The sequence below is a fragment of the Nematolebias whitei genome, chromosome 1 (assembly GCF_014905685.2).
Source record: "Nematolebias whitei isolate Nwh7 chromosome 1, NemWhi1, whole genome shotgun sequence".
In the NCBI taxonomy this organism is placed as follows: Eukaryota; Metazoa; Chordata; class Actinopteri; order Cyprinodontiformes; family Rivulidae; genus Nematolebias; species Nematolebias whitei.
In genome coordinates, this window is record NC_056498.1 from 50,766,555 (window position 1) to 50,786,708 (window position 20,154).

General features: G+C 39.9%; 1 protein-coding gene across 1 annotated transcript in view; it reads left to right on the forward strand.

Annotated features, from left to right (window-relative positions):
* macrod2 (mono-ADP ribosylhydrolase 2) overlaps positions 1-20,154 on the forward strand; it is a 612,591-nt gene that overhangs the window by 560,573 nt on the left and 31,864 nt on the right. The window contains exons 9-11 of the mRNA XM_037678263.1: positions 4,265-4,343; positions 12,955-12,993; positions 15,791-15,850. Of these exons, the coding sequence (XP_037534191.1) occupies positions 4,265-4,343; positions 12,955-12,993; positions 15,791-15,850 (178 nt within the window). The remainder of the gene's footprint in view (positions 1-4,264; positions 4,344-12,954; positions 12,994-15,790; positions 15,851-20,154) is intronic.

Sequence of the window (20,154 nt, forward strand, 5' to 3'; positions counted from 1 at the left end):
TATCTAACAATGTTTATATATCTTTGTTTTATTTTTTTTGCTGCATGTGTGAAATGGTTTATTTCCCCCCTAGGATTAATAAAGCATCCATCTATCCATCCATCCATCCATATATTCATCCATCCACTAACGGTTTCCTTACTATACGGTTCATGTTTACTCTCAAAAGCTCCAAAAAAAAGCAAATACTTTATCTGAGCCTAGTATTTCAGTGATAAAATGCAAATGTTCTGATGGTGGTGTCCATCTGGATCAACGTATCAGGTTTCTACATGAGTACCAAGACAGTGCAACACAAACATGGATCTCCTTTAGGTCTGAACTCCTGCTGGAACAGACATGTTAGGGCAACATCTCCCTATTATTGTTTGTGACCGAATCAAAAAGGACATGCAAGTAGCAAAAATGTGCACGCCGACTCTGCATGTTAGATTGTGCTGCAGCTGCCCCCAATGTAATTATGGGCATGGGTGGCCAGCAATGACAGCTCATCTGTTAGGCAGCCAGTAGAAGTCTAAGGCACCTGGCGAGCACTGTGCCAGAATAATGTGTGCGCACAGATTAAAAATCACATACCTATTTTTAATAAAAACAAGCACGACGCTTTCACGTTGTGCAATTCTAATCATAAACACAAGCTCACCAAGTTATCGCTCTCAGATTTCGTTTTATTGTCTGTCATTTACCTGCAAATGAGTTCCAAATGGATCGGTTGAACCCAGGACATTATCATTTTAATTAGCCTCGTCTCATCTACACAGGTTTTAAATTAATTAGTATACTAAAAATACTTCAAATGAGATCTTAAACTTCTTTTTTATACGTTGTGCATGAATTGCAGCGTTAAAACTGAGCTTTGGGACTCAGGTTTGCCTCTAGTTTCCATATTTTCTCCAACTCATCAGGGGTGAGATTGATTTTTTGGATATTTCCTTTTGTTGTAAAGTGCATGGGATCCTAAAATATCATAAAAAGTGCACACAAATGTTTGAGTGAGTCTTTTTTTTTTTTCTAGTTCTGCTGGATCGCCACCAACCGAAGCTCAAAGAACGACTGGTCAAATCAATTACACTGACTTGTACCTGATTGTGCCGAGTACAATTTTTGTCGATTCGACCCCGTCTTTTATACGGAACCAAGGGATCTAATCATTTTGTGCTAAGCGCTCTACAAAACCCCTCAAATCAGGGATGAGTAATGACTGGACAGGTTGGCATGCAGTGATCCAAGCTTTCTAATTAGTCCTCCATTAACTTGTTCAACCTTGGAGTCTACGGGGTGCATACTCAATGTGCAAACACCTTGCAGCTTTAAACTAAAATATCAAACCTCCACTCTGAATTCAAACTCAAATTAATTTATTGGGTATATTTTAATATTCTGCAGTGCTCATTTCACTCTAATTAACCAGAAGAGTATGCTTTTTTCCTGCTGAGGTAAATAAAAATAATTATCTATGTACTAATCATTGTTTATATGCCTCTGTCTGTCATTTAGTCCCTGCAAACTGTCATCAACACACAACGGTAATTAAAGAGTAATGCTGCATGCCATTGCTAATCCATTTAAAATTAATGGGTGAATCAAAAGTGCAAGATCAACATGTTTGTTGTGTCTGATGTTGGTTTTGATTCTTCTCTTACATATTACAGAGAGGACATTGTAGGAGGACATGAGCTCTCTCTGGTGACTTTGACAGAAATATTTCTAAAAGTTCAGATTGGTACATTTTATACATCGGAAAATAAACGGACAAAGATCATGTTTTTCTGTCCCGTCTCATTCGTTTAGACTCCCGCGATTCTTTTGGCCAGCGATGTTTGTTTGGATACAAAGAGAATGTCAATGTTCTACGCCCACATTTCTGCTTTCTTTTGGTATCTCAGTCTGGCTGATATATGTCAAAGTCTATACAGTGTGTTTCAGATCTGTGGAATGAAAGACCTTGCCTGAGCCTTTTGCTCAATGCAGTGCAATTCAGCATGCTGCTTGTAGGGACGAGGGGTTTAAAAGAAACATGACATTGATACTTGAAGGTTGTTTTTTTTTGTTTAGTTTTTTTTGCTGTTTGAATGCAAAATATCGCTCAACAGACAAAAATGCAATAGAAAAATAAAAGTGGCATCAAACGGGTTCATGCGTGCAAATACGCCTTTCTGTGTGATGCACAATATTGCTTCACGATTCATCTTGTTTCACAGTTGGACGTCGCTTTTAGAATAAAGTGCCACAAAAGTCTGATGGAGATTCCTGGTGAGCTGCTGTCCTTTGGCCTTCCAGCCCCCAGTGGTGGAGCATTATCACTTTTTATCTGTTTGTCGAGCCCGCGCCTTCAAAAGAGGCTTGAACCTTTCTGTCATTTTCTCTGAAGGTTGAAGGGTTGAGAGAGTAAGTCTACATATTATGAACAAAGTCCCCTCAAGACATAGGAAAATAAAATGTTACTGTCCTGAATGCAGCTCTTAACATTTACTCCAAAGCCCTGATCATAAACTATTAATAGGTATTCTGTATGTCTGGATGAGTGGCAGAGGATGCTGCTTTGAATTGAACCCAAGTGTCCTCTGGGGTCAGGGATGGGACTATTAGCTCCTTTTTAATCCCGCAGAATGTTACTACCCTGCATGGCTGCAGGACGGCTAACACAGCCACCATTATGGCTTTTGTGCAAATTTTACATTATTTAGTTAAGTGACTATCTGCTGCACTGGTGTTTTGTGTGTGTGTGTTGGGGGGGTGATGCCTCCACATGCTGAGAAAAAGGTTGAACGTGGAAAAGGTGACCTCTTTTAAACAGAGGAGAATACCAAAGCAATGGCTTTACATTATGTCAGTTTTATTATGCTGCTATTTTATCATGTGTGAATAATTAAAAGTGAATTACAATTTTATATGGGTTACTAAATTAATTACATATTTACACATAATTTATATAATTGATTTGTGCCCCAGCAGCTCTCATGGCCTCTGAAATAATGATGAAATTATTCATATTATTGTATCATGTAAGTAATTTTTATTTTCCAGAGACTATGAAAACTAAAAGGGCTTTCACATTTGCCAAATTATATTATATTATTATTGTTTAGTGTATATCTTAGATCCTTGTATACTGTTTTTTTTTTATATATAGTTTGTATTTTTGTGTGTAACTGGGACCTTGAGTACACAATTTCGTTCCACCTCATGTACCACATGTGATGCAAATGACAATAAAGAACATTGAGTACAAAAAAAAAAAAAAACTAAAAAGTAGGTCTATGTGTTTTGTTGAACTTTTTGTCGAGCATGAATCCTACATATAAACCATTAAGCCGTTTAAAAATGATACATGATAGTTTGATCTGTTTGTTGATGGGTGGTAGGTGTTGTAGTGAGTTTTGTCATCAGCAGGATCTTTTGGAAGCTTCTGCTGTGCTTTTATCAGAAAGCTTCATGAGCAAATTGTATGGTTACCTTATTGTTTTGAAGCTCATCTTAAAAACGGACTTCGGCGTGTGAATTTATTTATATTTTGTGCGTGTTGAACGTTTGAACAGTTCTTTGCAATCTTTTTTTCAGATTTTCACTGTTGTAATCGTTGTGGTGCTGATTTGACATTGAAAACTATAGTACATGTAAACACACAACACTTCTTTGGAAAAACTACAAACTTCAGCAATAAAAGCTGCAAACTGTTAAAATTAGCACCATATTTACAAAAATAACATCCAGAAATGTGAATTTTACCAAGAACTCACCAAACTTTTAAATATACAATGTTAGAGAAAAGCTTCTTTATTCATACGAAATCTAATTCATCTGTATTTTAAAGTTTTTATCTTACACACAATGATGTCTCGCTTTGGACTTGGGATTTATTTATTTATTTACTTCATATCACACATTTTACTTTGTTTACAAATATATTTTTGGAGATTTTGCCTGAAGTTTTTGTGTCAAATATTTATTTTAAGTTTGTTTGTTTTTTTTTTGTCCTGTTAAGTGTTTAATTATAGTTGTGTAATATTTAATCAGAACAATGTCCTTTTTTAACATTTTGTACAAAAACAATTCCAATCCAATAATTTCAATAGTTTCAGTCTCAATGTTTTTATTTATTTTTTGACATCTTATATTTCAAATGTAACCAATGATAATTAAATATCAGGTATCATTGTCACATTTTAAAACTGTCCAGTTAGTTTTCACTACCATAAAAGAAAGCGTTCTGCACTGCTAATGTCCAGTAAATTATGTTTTTTTTTCCTCTTACTCTTTGCAGATCACACGGGTCATTTTCTGTGTCTTCCTGGAGACTGATTTTGCCATCTACAAGAAAAAAATGGCTGTCGTTTTTCAAGGTATGCGTTTTTATTTCCATCAATAACCGCTTAACTTTTTGTCCCCCGTTGTGAAGTGAAAATATGGAATTGGAAATACCCTCCATCTGTCTGTCCATCCATGAATGATGTGAGCGTAATAACTTGGAAACTAAGTGAGGTACCCACATCCATTTTGGTGTGAGGCTGCATCTACATGTGTAGAAAGATTCCTTGCAAAAACTGGGTTGCCATGTCAAACTCCAAGATGGATCCTGCCAAATATATGTAAACCTTGTGAGCTAATTTGGAAAATAAGCACGTGGCCAACTTTTTTTTGGTGTGTGTTGTAAACCAGCTACAGTGCCTTGCGAAAGTATTCGGCCCCCTTGAACTTTTCAACCGTTTGCCACATTTCAGGCTTCAAACATAAAGATATAAAATTTTAGTTTTTTGTGATGAATCAACAACAAGTGGGACACAATCGTGAAGTGGAATGAAATTTATTGGACGTGTCAAACTTTTTTAACAAATAAAAAAATGAAAAGTGGGGCGTGCAATATTGTTAGGATCTATGAATGATCCAATGTTGTCCCAAATGACTGATGGTGATAAATAGAATCCACCTGTGTGTAATCAAGTCTCCGTATAAATGCACCTGCTCTGTGATAGTCTCAGGGTCCTGTTCAAAGTGCAGAGAGCATCATGAAGACCAAGGAACACACCAGGCAGGTCTGAGATACTGTTGTGGAGAAGTTTAAAGCCGGATTTGGATACAAAAATATTTCCCAAGCTTTAAACATCCCAAGGAGCACTGTGCAAGCAATCAGATTGAAATGGAAGGAGTATCAGACCACTGCAAATCTACCAAGACCCGGCCGTCCCTCTAAACTTTCATCTGGAACAAGGAGAAGACTGATCAGAGATGCAGCCAAGAGGCCCATGATCACTCTGGATGGACTGCAGAGATCTACAACTGAGGTGGGAGAGTCTGTCCATAGGACAACAATCAGTCGTACACTGCACAAAGCTGGCCTTTATGGAAGAGTGGCAAGAAAAAATCCATTTCTCAAAGATGTCCATAAAAAGTGTTGTTTAAAGTTTGCCACAAGCACCTGGGAGACACCAAACATGTGGAAGAAGGTGCTCTGGTCACATGAAACCAAAATCCAACTGTTTGGCCACAATGCAAAACGATATGTTTGGCATAAAAGCAACACAGCTCATCACCCTGAACACACCATCCCCACTGTCAAACATGGTGGTGGCAGCATCATGGTTTGGGCCTGCTTTTCATCAGCGGGACAGGGAAGATGGTCAGAGTTGATGGGAAGATGGACGGGGCCAAATACAGGACCATTCTGGAAGAAAACCTGTTTGAGTCTGCAAGAGACCCGAGACTGAGACAGAGATTTATCTTCCAACAAGACAATGATCCAAAACATAAAGACACATCTACAATGGAATGGTTCACAAATAAACATATCCAGGTGTTGGAATGGCCGAGTCAAAGTCCAGACCTGAATCCAATCAAGAATCTGTGGAAAGAGCTGAAGACTGCTGTTCACAAACGCTCTCCATCCAACCTCACTGAGCTGAAGCTCTTTTGCAAGGAAGAATGGGCAGAACTTCAGTGTCTCCATGTGCAAAACTGATAGAGACAAACCCCAAGAGACTTGCAGCTGGAACTGCAGCAGAAGGCGGCGCTACAAAGTATTAACGCAAGGGGGCCCAATAATATTGCATGCCCCACTTTTCAGTTTTTTATTTGTTAAAAAAGTTTGACACATCCAATAAATTTCATTCCACTTCATGATTGTGTCCCACTTGTTGATTCTTCACAAAAAATAAAATTTTATATCTTTATGTTTGAAGACTGAAATGTGGCAAAAGGTTAAAAAGGTCATAGGGGCCGAATACTTTCTCAAGGCACTGTACCTGTGAAATTTGAGAATACTATGTAGTTTTCAAATTGCTTAAAAGTATAGTTTCCTCAAATGGTTGTGGTGGCCACTGGCCAGTGTGGTTGCCGAACAATTAATCTGCAATGGCCAAGACCTCCATTGGCCACCCTCTGGCTCCACCATTGCACCTGGTGGGAGTGGGGGCGCAGAGGTTAGAAGTTGGGCTTGTGATCGGAAAGTTGCAGGTTTACCTCCTGGTACCGTCAACATCAAAATGTGGGTGAAAAGGTGAAACACCCACACCTCCCTCCACCCTCATTCGCCCCACTCTGTGCCCCTGAGCAAGGCCCTTAACCCCCACCATCTGCTCCCTAAACAGGTCTCTCTTGAAAATGAGTTCTCGTGGCTCAATGAGACTACCTGGATAAATAAAGGGTAAATAAAATTTAAAAAATGGTGGCGGATAAAATTGGTCACGCTGCTCGCCAGGATCCATCACTCTGCACCACCTAGGACAAAAAAAAAAAACTACCTCTGTTCTTTTACACTTCGTAACTCATATCCACTTTAATATTTTGCATTTGAGGTTTACTTGAATTCCCTGTTCACTTCCTGTCAAGACTCTGCATGAAAACATTCACGATTCAAATCCTTTAGAGATGGGAGACAGTGTATCGATGGTTGGATGGTTTGTTTTTCATCTATGCCTCTTTTGCTTTAAGTTGAAATCAATTATTTAATATTGCTCAACTTGAAGGTTTTGAAACGTGTGACACCAAACATCTTCCTAACTGCACATTTTTATGAATCTTGACAAATTTAAAGTCTTGTTTGTTTGTTTATTTATTTTTTTCCTCTCTGGAAGCGTTAGGATGTGGATCTGTCAGGCTTGGGTGACAACCTCAAATGTAAACCCATAAAATGCAGCGAGAATTTATGCTGACAGTTATAAAATCAAGTGTCAAGGTCTCAACATATTGCTTTAATGTGATTTGAATACTAAAAGCTGATCATTCTTTTTTTTAAATTTTGATGAGGCTTAAATGTCAGATTTAATTTACCGTAATAATCAAGACTTGAAGGTCTTCTGCACAAACCAAAGACACAGAGGAATGTAGATGCAGAGCCACGTTTCATTCCTTCTCTTCACTTCTGAGTGAAATAAACAAACATCCATTATTTTCTACAGCCCCTCTGTTTTCAGCCCCTCTTTCAATTCCCTCCTCCCTTTCACGCCATCATCTTTTTGCTTTTCGCGGGGACCAGGAGCAGTCGCCGGCTCTGATGGGGGCTCCACAGAGGACTGAGCTGAATAGCTGGGGAGCTGAAAGAGGCTGGCTGGCTAGCATTACCTCCCATTTACCTCACTTTTCCCTCTTCACCTCCCCAGCGGAATACCGGCTCACAGGCCTTCATCTCGCTGTTCCCAGAAGGAGAGTGTTTTGTTCTCCCTGCACTCCCGTCATCTCTCCCTCCCCTCCACCCAGGCTCTCGCCTGAAAGATTACATTCTGAGGACAGACCTTAATTATGCCTGCCTGCCCCCATGCACCCAGCACCCGTCCCTTCATATTAGTGTTTTGAGATGAGAATCTGAAGCTGTTGTTCTCAAGTTATCTCTCTCGCTGTTTAAAAGTCTAGTCACTGTATAAATGCTCCATATCTCAGTAGGACTGGGGACGGGGATGAAGAAAAACGACAGGCTCCGAGTGTGTGTGGGCACGTGTCACAAAGAGCAATCTAAACAGCTTTAAGGGGGTTTTCTGCTAATTCCATAAAAATTATTGTTTACCGAGACGCGGTAAGCTGCTAAAGCAGGAAACTAAACTCAGACACTGATTGAATTCTGGGTTCTGTTTTTTTTTTGGAATATGTTTACCTTAATGAAAGTGTCGTGCTTCTAAGTGTGTCACCCGTCATTTGTTACACCCCAGGGGTCAGAGCCACCTTTATCAGCGCTCCGTTAACATGTGTGGGCTGGGGAGGATAAGTGAGTGTGACTTTCCACTCAGGATCAATGTCAGGAGTGAGGCAGACACTTTTACACCACTCTCACCTACACCTGTTCTAATCTTTCACCTCGTGTGCAAGATCAAAGATTTTACCACCTTCTTTATGAAAACTAAAGCTCTTTTAACTCATTCAGTCAGGTAGAACAGAGATAAAATGAGGAATCCAGGCTACTCCTCTCACGTGTCTGATCCAGCCGGGCCGCGCGATGCAAATGTGTTCCAGCGGTGGTGGAAAGGTGCGCTATAAAGAAAGAAATGCTGATTGGTATGATTGCACCATGCAGGTAATGCATAACCCCGTAGTGGGAAAAGACTTGCATTTAGCCTGCGCAGAATGGCAGTAGTGAATCAGAGGCTGTGAATTAGCTCTGCAGGTGTGCTCGAGCACTTTCAGAACATCTCATCATCCTCACTGCCAGGGGAAGACAGTCGCGTGGATCTTGCAGCAACACTGAAAGCCACACGCATGGGCTTGAGATCATTCTGTCTCCTGCAGCATACTCACTTTCAGTAACCCTCTGTTCTATCCACTGTACCTATTTTCTCTTCCTCTCCTCACTTACTCTCACTTATGCATCTCCTTTTTCTTTACCTATTACCAGATTCCTACAATTTCTATAATTCTTCCTTATTGCATCAAGGACAAGCGTCTCCGTCGCCTCTTGTATCAGGGAGTTGCTACAGAGCTGTTATTGGTGGTCTTCTGGTAATATTTGTGTGGGTCCAGGGAAAACCTCAGGATCCTCCTTGTCACTGTCACATCAGTTTCAGACCTGCTTTCATTTCAGCTGACTAGATACAATAGATTCTGTTTTTTATTTTATTTTATTTTATTTTTTTTATTATTTTTTATTCCTTTCATTTTTCACTGTATAGCCACTTTCTTCATATTCAAGCAATCTGTCAAGTGACAATGACTGGAGCCAGAACGTGTAAACAGGGTATTTGCATACAGGAAATTGCTTTATTACAATGTGCATTTCCACAAGCTGTCAGTTTGAGGAAGCCAAAATATGGTTACTTGTCTGCAGCAGGAGGAAACTGAAAAATGGCCTCTGCTGGCAACGATATTCATGCACGCATGCAGTCAGCCACAACTCACATTTAAAACAGGTAGTTGCTCCGTGTCAAGTATTGGATTTTCGACCACTGACATGAAAACAAATGATTACAATTTTTCGCTGCTTATTCCGCGTTGCATTTAAATGTTCTTTGCGCTTAAGCAGCCTCCCTGACAGACAAATGTCTTTGTGTAGTACCAATTCAAGAAGCACTTTATGCATTTAAAGTCATACGGCCTCTCCAGCACACAAAGATAGAAATATGCAAATACATAAACAAGCTTCGATGTGCCATCTTTTACCTGGGCTGCACCATTCACTATTCATTACCCTCCTCTGCAACAAAGCTCATGAACAGTGATATAATGACCTATTTATTACACTTAATGCATCTCTCAGGTACTTTGAGATCAAGCTAAAAGAACCAACAGTCTGTGTGCAGTTTGAAGAAATTAAATCAAAGGAGTTATCATGGTTGAATTTTTAGGCATACAAATACATTAATTGATTTGCACACACAGCTCAATAAGTTCATTTAATCGTGTGATTTTATTATGTATTGTCGTGTCCGACCACATGCTTGCCTTGCCACGTACTATTTGCAAGCATGGAAGCAGTCAGGCAGCTGCGGTTGTCGAGAGTAAAAGCATGTAGAAATTGATTCTGGGTACACTCCTCTACTAATATGATCCGGGTGGCTGCCCACAAGCTGGGCTCCATCTCCTCCTCTCCTCAATCAGACATGGTGCTGACAATATTAACACAGCCCACAGATCTGCAGAGGCTGCTGCATTCTCTCCAACTGTTTCACTGACTTTCCAATTGACATTTATTTACATGGTTCTTAATACACTCCATACTCCCATCGTTTCAGCCTATACACACACATGCGTTCACCCCGCAGTGTCCACAGTGGAAGCATCCCCAAACCCTCCCACTGCTTTGGATAAAGGAAAGCTGAGGTATGCACATGGTTTTATCACACACACGCAAATTGTTGATGGAGGGTATGGAGGCCTATAGGAACCCTGTGACGGTTGAAAATGAAGTCTGTTGGTTTTGCTACGTTATTCCTCGGTGTCGGGAAATGAGGAGACCATGGTGTGTTAGTGATGCGATTGTGATATAGCACAGTCAGCATTGGCAGACATGAGGATTCAGCTCAGTGTAAGTGAAAACATGTTCATGTTTCTGCACAAATCAGACATGAAGAAAACATATTGTGAGTACATGCGTATCAGAATACTCACTGTTGTTTGGACATGGTTACCTTTAAAAAAAAATTAGCTTTAATACAGTTTAGTAGAAGCATAAACCATCCTAAACACTTGTTCCAATACATGAATAAAATGTAATATTAGAAAAACATCATTACACTTTTATTGGCAGTTCAAGATCATATAATGTTCACTATAAGTTCTGTATTTTTATTGCCCACAGCCAATGGTTATGTTTTTGACTTTGTCTCTAACGTTACCAAAATATCTTGACTATAAATTTTGATGTCAACCGATTCAAGATGACCACCCCAGCTATGACAGCATACACAAAAATGGTTGTAACTAAGCCAGAATTACATATCACTGTCTTTCTGTTTGCATAATCATTTTAAAACTACTTGACAGATTTTGTGACACTTTCAGGATGTAAATCATTGGATGTACATCTACAGTTCTCACTAATCCAAGATGGCCACGACAGGTAAATGTGTTCAGAATCAGAATGCTTTTATTATCCTTGCACAGTGAAGTACAAAATTACAGCCGTCCTAAAGATGGACAGAAGTGTACAGGGGGCTGCAGCTTCTGAGATGTGCTGCCCTTGTTGCTTAGTTAAGAAAACATAAGGAGAAAGGTATAAAAAGGGTATATATCTCACACCATGTCCTTGACAGGATACGGTTTGAGGCATTAAAATAATTACCACAGCAAAGCAACATAAATAGACGATACATATACGTATGGATTGGATAGGGGTGGGGGTCCCAGCACGGCCTCCAGGTGAGTGACGCAGCCCTTGGAGCCTTCACATCTCCTAGGTTGCTGCGCCAGGTGAGGCAAGGGAGGCCAGTGGAGGCATTGAGTTTGAGGGAAGGTCGTAACACAGCACAATCCAGACCCCCCACCCCCCAAGCTTTCCTTTTAACAGGAAGAAACCTCTAGCAGAACCAGGCTCAGGACAAGCGGCCATCTGCTTTGACCGGCTGGGTTTGAGAGGACAGTGGACAATATTACCTTACTCGAATCTTACCCGAAAATGAACCCTTGTCTGTATATCTCCTGACAAAGGGAACTATTTTTACTAAGATCGAGATTTTGCCTTCCCTTTTTTTTTTTTTGGTAAAGACTAAAACGTACAGAACAAACACGGAGTTCAGTAAAAGTCTTTCATGGCGGCTTCTTCTATGGTGGCCACGGTATTCCCTTTTAATGCCTGGAAGGAAAAGATTATGCTCTGGGGGTGGGGGATGATTGTATTGTTAAGGATTAAGATGCAAGATATTCATCAGTAGTAGTAGGTTTAGCTTTGGAATTTAGCTGAATTTAAAGCACAAAAAAATGTGTACAGAAAGGGTGTCACATATTGTTGTCCATGACTAAGTCACAAACATTTCCTGTGTGGACGTTGACTGTAGCGTTTGGCAGCAGTTGAAACACCTCCTGTTTCCATTCTTGTTCTGCTGTTACTGTATCAGTGGGCCTTCCTTTGTTTCCCCAAGCAGGGTTAGATTAATGCACTGTACCCTTTTATTCTGTGTTGTACAAAAGAAAAAGCTGTCGCAGAATCCGCAGGGAGCCCTGATGGTTACATTTCTACAAAACAGATGACAACAGCCTTTCATCAAAGCGAATGCGTTTCTTTTCTTGTTAACTACTGTGCAGTCATTTCAATGACTCATGTGCAACCATATATACATATATAATAATGAACATTTCCTAACAGATTACATGTATTCCATTCATGTGTTCACACATTTATTATGTTTACAGTGTAGTGGAATGTCACAAAAAGCACCTTGAGGCATGCTGTAAGATCTGAGTGTCGAAGAAGGCGTGTTCTTTTTTCTTTCTGTGGGAACTAGGAGCTGTGAGCAGGCATCCACGCTTCCTCCCCCCTCATCTCTCTCTCTGCAGTTCCTCCAGAAGCAGCCTCCAAAGCCTCCTCCTCGTCTCCCATGGTGCAACTCAACTCATCCATTCAGAAACACCTGTAGTTCTCTCAGTCGGTATTTTACAATAGACTTAGAATGAAAAGAGGGGGCAATCAAAGGGCTTTTTAAAGGCACAATTGTCTGCGCCAGCCTTTAGTGCCGGTAATTTCAGGAAATAGGAGGTTTTGTGTCATTTATGCTGAGTCTACTAGTATGGATTTAATTGAAAAAGAATGTCTGGTGAACGTGAATCCCCTCAAATACATGCCCACATGCTTGCTCCTTTTGTGTAATAACTCGCTAAATCCAAGGCTGTCTGCCGGGGAAATTGGAAAGGGCATTGAGGGTTGTAGCTGTGGATCATGGCAGCTGAAGAAGGTGAAAGAGTTTTAACTGGAAGTTTTTGGTCATGTTAATACAGTGCTTGCCCTCATTTTACAGTGGCTGGCAGTACAATCCAATCAAGTTGTGATGAGTTGTTGTATGAAACGCCATTGTTTAACAGACTCATATCCCCCTCTTTCAGACAATGACATGGAGGTTACAGAGGAGCAGCAGAAGGGAGGTGAGTGACAGAATATTTCATGGTTGCCTTTTCACCTTAACACCTCCATTAAAGCTCACCGACGGTGAGTGAGTGCCGTGGCTCCAGCTTGTGACAGTGATTTGCTGGGTTTTATTCAGCAGATGGAATTGAATGTTTATTCATCTGCTGACAAGTTGAATCCCCGGCCTGACTCGTCTCAGTTAAAAAATACTTTATGTCAGGTGTGTTAACACCGCGAGAGCTTTTATCCAGAGCTAATTCCCAACAACATGCGCTTCATCCGGCTTATGGACACAATGCCTTCAGACCACCTAAAACGAGTGACAAAGAAACGGCAGAGCAACATCGCTGCACGACACAAGCCAGACACAAACACAACCGTTAGCGCATAATGCTTTTATCATTTCACTATCTTGCACATGGCCTGAAACACGGATATTGCATACCTGGATAAACTCTTGACATTTTCTCTGCACTATCCTAAAGAAGTAATGAAATAAACAAAAAGGATGCTAAAAAATTGTTAAACAATATATGCTATAGACTAGAAAACAGGTTTGTAAAAATCATCCAGGTAGATAAATACAAAAAAGGTTCAATCATGTCATCTGGACGAGTTTCTTTTTGGGAGAAAGGTTTCGTCTTTTTCTCCCAGTAAGAAACGGGTCCAGATGCTATAGACTAGAGTTTGTCTTTTTTGTTCTCATTGTTAAAGAGAGTTATTTTTTATGAAAAACAGCTCGCTGCCTGTGGCCCTTTTCTCTAAGGCACTGAGGGATGCTGTGCCTGATACATTTTTTCAGATTATAGGGATATTTGCAGCCAGAACATCCACGTTGAACCACTGAGGCTCTTGAAAATGTCATAGCGCACATGCAGCCAACTAAGCAGAGAAGACCATTAGTTTTACCGTCTGTCAGAAGAAGTGTTCACATTACAGTAAATGTAGAACTCGGGGTGCTATCAAAATGTTTTTCCTACAAAAGTCACCCCCGTGATTTACCAATTACACGCATCTGTGTTTTCAAAGAGATTCCATTTTGGGGCGAGCATAAAAAGGGCCATTTTATAAGTGCGCTGTAAAACGTGATACTGCAGAGTGTAACATCGTGCACATAATGGCTAAATCATAAAGTCTTGGCTGAGAGCGACTGCGTTTGAGATTTTGTCCAGTTCTGCGACAAGATTTCTTTTGTGCTCCCCACCAGCTGTTTTTACACTGCATCCAGTGTAATAACATGGAATCACACCACAACATCTGAAAGCAGCCCCTGATCATTTCTAGCTCTCATGCCGTTCCTGTCCTCGTCCCGTTTGGCCTTGTTTGATGGGCCTCTTAGCTGGTGCCAAGAACTGGCCTTTTATTCTACTCCATCAGCCAGAGTTTGAATCAGTCTGCCTGGAACCAACTCAGAAGTTCAAATGACTTTTATGCTCACATGGAAGGGTGCGTTTGGCTCAGATAGTTGGCTGGAGATGGCCTCAAAGCCTAACATTCTTCAATCCTTGCCTGTTGGAGTCCGTGTGTGTGTAACTTAGCAGAAATAAAGCGTTAAACCCTGTTTTTAACTTGGAGGATTTATTTTTTTTTTTTAAAAAGTGTTCAGTGGACACAAACCAAAGCTGGATGGTGGTGTGGTGGTTAACACTGTCACCACGCATCACAAAGGTTTGAATCTCAGTTCACTCAGGCTGTGATGTGTGGAGTTGCATGTTCTTTATGTTCAGGTGTAGTTTTTTCATCATCTCCTGGTTTCCTTCCACGGTTCAATAAAATGCATTTCTTGTTAACGAACGTTTCTTAATTCCGTTTGTATAATTATATCATGCTTGGTATTTTGTTTGTTTTGACCCTGTGATGGACTCGCAACCTGCCCAAGGTGTACCCCACCACTTTCCTATACCTAATCAACCCCTAACAAATGTAATTAGGAATAGAACACAGGTATTTTTTTGCCTAATAGAGTTTTTTCTTTTCTGTTATTGGTGTTTTATGATGACTTATAAACAGGGTAGATTTACTTTTGTTCTAATAAACTGAAGAATGTGTTTTAAAATGTATCAAATATTTGTCATTGTTGCAATATCAGTATCACAAAGAACTGCTTGGACTGCAGTAAATCATGGGCCATTTTATTTCAAATGCCATGCATATTATGTTCTGCATGCTATTGATATTTCACCAGCCTTGTTGTCCAAACCTGGTTAAGTTGATTGTGATGACAGATAAGAAAGTGATGAAATTGTGTGTTAAATTAAATTAATATTGTGAATGCGGTAATAAACAATAATTTTGTGCATCACAGGTTTTTCTAATACTATGCAGCCTTAGTTGTGATGCATGCAGAATGTGGTTTTACCATTATAATAATAATAATAATAATAATAATAATAATGTCATCACAATGTCAGCACTGTATGTTGTTGAAATAAGAAAGGTCGAAGACATTATTTGATGGCAAAACCTGCAAATAAAGATCACGTTTCTTTAGAATCAAATTGTGCAAATTGACCCAAAATTAATGTTAAATGTGAACTGTTAATAAAATGTGTGGCTCTTTTGTTCTTAAGCCCAGAAGATGCTGATCTTCAATAATTCCCCAAAATAAAGTTAAAAACGCTGATGCAGGAAAGGATAATGTTGGCGTTAACGGTTTCCCTGCAGAGTGGTAACCTCACCCATCTCTTAGTTTATCAAAATTTACTCTCTGCAACTCTCTTGACAGTTAATATTGACAAGAACTCTCACGAGAGTCGCTTCTTGTTTGTTTTGTACCAAACCACTGAACAACCAATTCTCATTGCTTATTTACAGAGAACACCCCGCCGTCAACAGAAACCACAACCAAGGACGAAAGTGAGGACAGCAAAAGAGGCAAGTTAGCATACATGAGTGCATCTCCTTTGTGTTCCAGTTCTGGTAACTGTCTTGTCTGTGCATGCCAAACACCAAAACTGGTGCTGGAAACATTTTGCACTGATATGTGTTTACAGAAAAATTTGCTGCTGCGTGTAAATTAATGGAATGTGCTCTTGGTCGGTAAACTTTTGCTCTCTGATGCCAAGCTCTTTAGGGAAATGAATACGAGATGAAGCTTGGTCGTTTTTAAAAAAAAGAATGTTTTCTTTAAGGCAAGCTTGTTTAAAAAGCTATTATCTGGCTATTCTGCCATTTCAGCCCCTTTGGATGTGTAATATTGAAACAATTATAGGCTTCTCCGATACGATGGACCAAAGATAATTAGATTCTTACACTGGAGGGTGTTAGTAGGCAATTAAAATCGTACACCATCCATTTGTCTTGAAGCCTTAAGGTTGTACGGAATTTTTGAAGATAACAGTCATGGTTGTTTTTCTTTGGGGGATCTGTTCCTCCCGCTGCCTTTGAAATGCTGGATCAGACAGCACAGTCACTCCAAGGGCATCAATACAATTGATGTTGTTAAACAAAACACAATAAGTCAATTCTCTTTACATATACAAGATACCTCTTCAGTAATTCAGTATGATTCACAAATTCAATCACAGGCATTAGAAGGGCATAAGCATTTTGTAATAATCTTTAGAAATCCTAATTTATCAGGCCTCGCAGCTTAATAGTGACTAATCCATTCACAAAAGGCCTTGGCACAGCTTTCTAGCATGGGAACAGTCAGTCCTTGAGACAACCTCTCATAGGAAAGGGATGAAATGATTTTGCTCTGCCTGTACAGAAGTACAGGTTAGCAAAGGTTAGGTATGGTTCAATGTAGCACATAGGGAGGATTAATCATAGAAAACACTCACATGTCAAGATACCACAGAGCGGGGGAAAATCGAGCAGGAAAACTAGACTGTCAGCGATGTTAGACAGGCGTTGGAAGATGCTGTAGGATCCCATGCCACCTCAGTATACCTGAGAAAGATCTTCTTTCACTGACAGCACACTGGATTTCACCATCTTGTCTGCGAAACCAGCAAAGCTTCTCTCCTGATTTGGTGTAATCAATATGTGTTGTTTTTTTTTTTTTTTTACATTAAATTACACTCTGCAGCAGAATCGGTGCCTGTCAATACGCCTCAATGTGATCAATCACGTGTGTCATAGTCCTCGGGGGATTCACTCGCCCCTGTTCTTTGGTTCAGCACGAGGTGCTTTTAACCACAACACTGATGAAGAGCGCACTCTGAGGCATTCTGCACTTTTTTTAATGATTAATACACTGCTGGTGGACTAGAGGTAATTATAGGGCTTCTCTGCAACCGCTACATTTGCAATTGCTTTCTCACCTTTCAAGCAAAACACCTCTGCAAGCTTAGTGGACTAAATTAAAATAAAAATACATTGTTCATAGTAAAACAGAAAATCTAGCTATCTAAACAGATTTAAAAACAGCACTACGAGCCATCTAAACACCTGCAGCTCTTCAATTTCACACACCTTACTTTATAACGATTCCTAAAACTGCTTTAAAACAACAATTTACTTTTTGTTGATTATACCGTATTTTCCACCGTACCTGCCGCATCAGTCCAAATATGTCTAAAAAAAAGTGGAAAGATCCATAAATATGTCGCTTCGCCGTATACGTCGCATTTGTTACGCGTCACCACTGACAACCAGGAAATGTGGGCCGGTGTTGTGCCAAAAATCGATGGGCTGCCAAATGGCGGCCGTGGGAGTGTGCACAGGAGGACTTTTAACAAGATTAACACTTAAAAACAATTATTTGTTTGCTCGAAATTATAGTAAAGGTGTTTCTCAGTCTAACTTTTGCTTAATAAATGCACTTTGACGATCAAATCAGCTGCATTTCAAAAGCCGATACGCGGAAGTAAATGCGTGCACGTGACGAGTATCTGTGCAAATTTAACAAGGTAACCACCTAAAAACAATTATGTGTTTACTCAACTTTATAGTAAAGGTGTGTCCAGTCTAACGTTTGCTTAATAAAAGGACTTTAATGGTCAAATCAGATGTATTTAAAAAGTATTCACTGCCTCGGTTCTCCAGGAACGAGCAGAGAGAGAGGAAAAAAGGAGGAGGAACGTTGCTCGTTTCTTCAACATTTAACAAGAAAAGCACCTAAAACAATTATTTGCTGGAAATTAGAGCAAAGGTATGTCTCCGTTTAATTTTTACTTAATAAATGCACTTTAATGGTCAAATTAGCTGCATTTCGCCGAGGCGTTGCAGCAAAATTAAGCTGAGGTTGCTACAAGCAGCAAGCAGAACGAAGGTGGGGTACTTTGGCAAGCCGATTGTGTCATTAATAGCTGGTGAAGATTCTCAGTCTTCCAGGACATGGTAAATTCAAAAAAGTTCAAGACAAAAATAATAAACTAAAAAGTATAATAAATAAAGTCCAGCTGTTTTTGTCTTGAAATTTTTTGAATTTGTCTTTATATCCACATTTAACTATTACATGATACAATGGCATGCCTTATTGCTACAACTACTCTGCTGCCATCATGTGGCTGAAAGTGGTACTGCTCTTTATTTTCCTTCTTTTTTTTCGTCAGAATGAATGAAAACGGTCATATCTGCCAAAAATTGGTTTATAAATATGGGGAAAAATCCATCAATATGTCGCTTCGGCCTATAAGTCACAGAACATGTAAATTATGCCAAAAATGTGATTTAAATGCCAAAAAATACGGTAATAGACTCATGGTTTCGCTACTTTGCGGTTCGTTTTTTGCAGACTTGCTCTATCGCGGTTTTTCAAAGTAAAATTGGACAAGACACACAATGACTGATGGATGAGCCACATGATCGGCATGGATTTTTTTATTTAAAATATATATTTTTTTAATGATTAGCCCACAGCTGTGGGAGAAGCTCCCTCCTGCAGCTGATCAGCTGATCTCCTCTCTGCACAGAGATCATGGAGACTTGTACTATTTCTACTTCACGTTTTTCACTTATCACGGGGCTTCAGGGTACGGATCCCCCACGAAAAACAAGGGATTACTGTTTGTATATATACACACACAAAAACACAAAACAGACTTCAATCGTGTTAAATATAATATATTTATAAACAGTATTTCAGCTGTTTTTAAATGAAGCGGACTGTTGATACCTGAAATAATCCCTGTGTATTTGAAAGCAGGCACTCAGATTAACTACATGTGTTAGCGTGTGTAACAAGCGGTGCTGTGATGTAATCCACATGAAACACAAGCACAGCAGGCAACAGCTCTGAGCTATATAAATAAAAATGAAGGAGAATGAAAGGGAGGATCTCACACGGAGGCAAACGCTGGCACGGAGGTCCAAGGTGAAATATAAACTGTCATCTTGCAGTGTCTATTATTTGATGTCAGATTAGAATTAGTGAGATTAGTAGATGTCACCAGATTGGACGGTAAAATGTAAGAATTGAGCCAGAACTCAGTTCCTGGCATGCTCGAGCTTGCTGGGAATAACCTGAGGAGGAGAGGAGTTGGTGGAGAGAGCAGGCTCGTCTCTGTGTGAGTGTGGAAAGATATGTAGATTAATAACGCTACGTGTGGACTGACAGGGAGCCTCACTGTGGGGTACCATCTTTTACACTGTGGCTCTCTGTCAAACATGGCTCACAAAGCACCTGCACTTTGCTCAAACACACACATTTCTCATGCAAGAAGCTCTTTGAATGATCGACGTTGGTCTTCTCTGACCCACGTTTCCCTCTACATGTCATAAATTTTTCAAGTTCCTCCCCCATTTTTGATCTTTTTTGTCCTCTGCTCTGGTTAGGTTTAATTAAAACAACAGAGATGAGAGGTGGTGGTGGGGGGGTGGGGGTCACAGACACGGCATGTGTATGTGTATAAACCCATGGGAACCTGCTCACGTTAATCTAAATACTTCCTTAAAATTATCTGCCATTGTTTACTCAGTGGTCATGCAAGTAGGACATACAAGGTAGTTTGAGTATCAGGATGTAAATTGTTAATGCCCTTGTAATTCTGCACTCCTGACTCTTATGGCAGCATAAATAAATCACTCAGTTCTGTGTGAAACTAACATTTTATTTTGAAATACACTCAAGCTTTTTAATCTACACAAGTGCAGGCGAGTGCCTAAAATGGCCTTATTGTCACTACATTTCACAAACTGTGTTTTATGCACGTATTGACACTCCAATTTTCACAGTGTTTGCTGGATCCTTCTCCGTAAAGCCCGTCAAACCCTGATTTACAGTTATGACA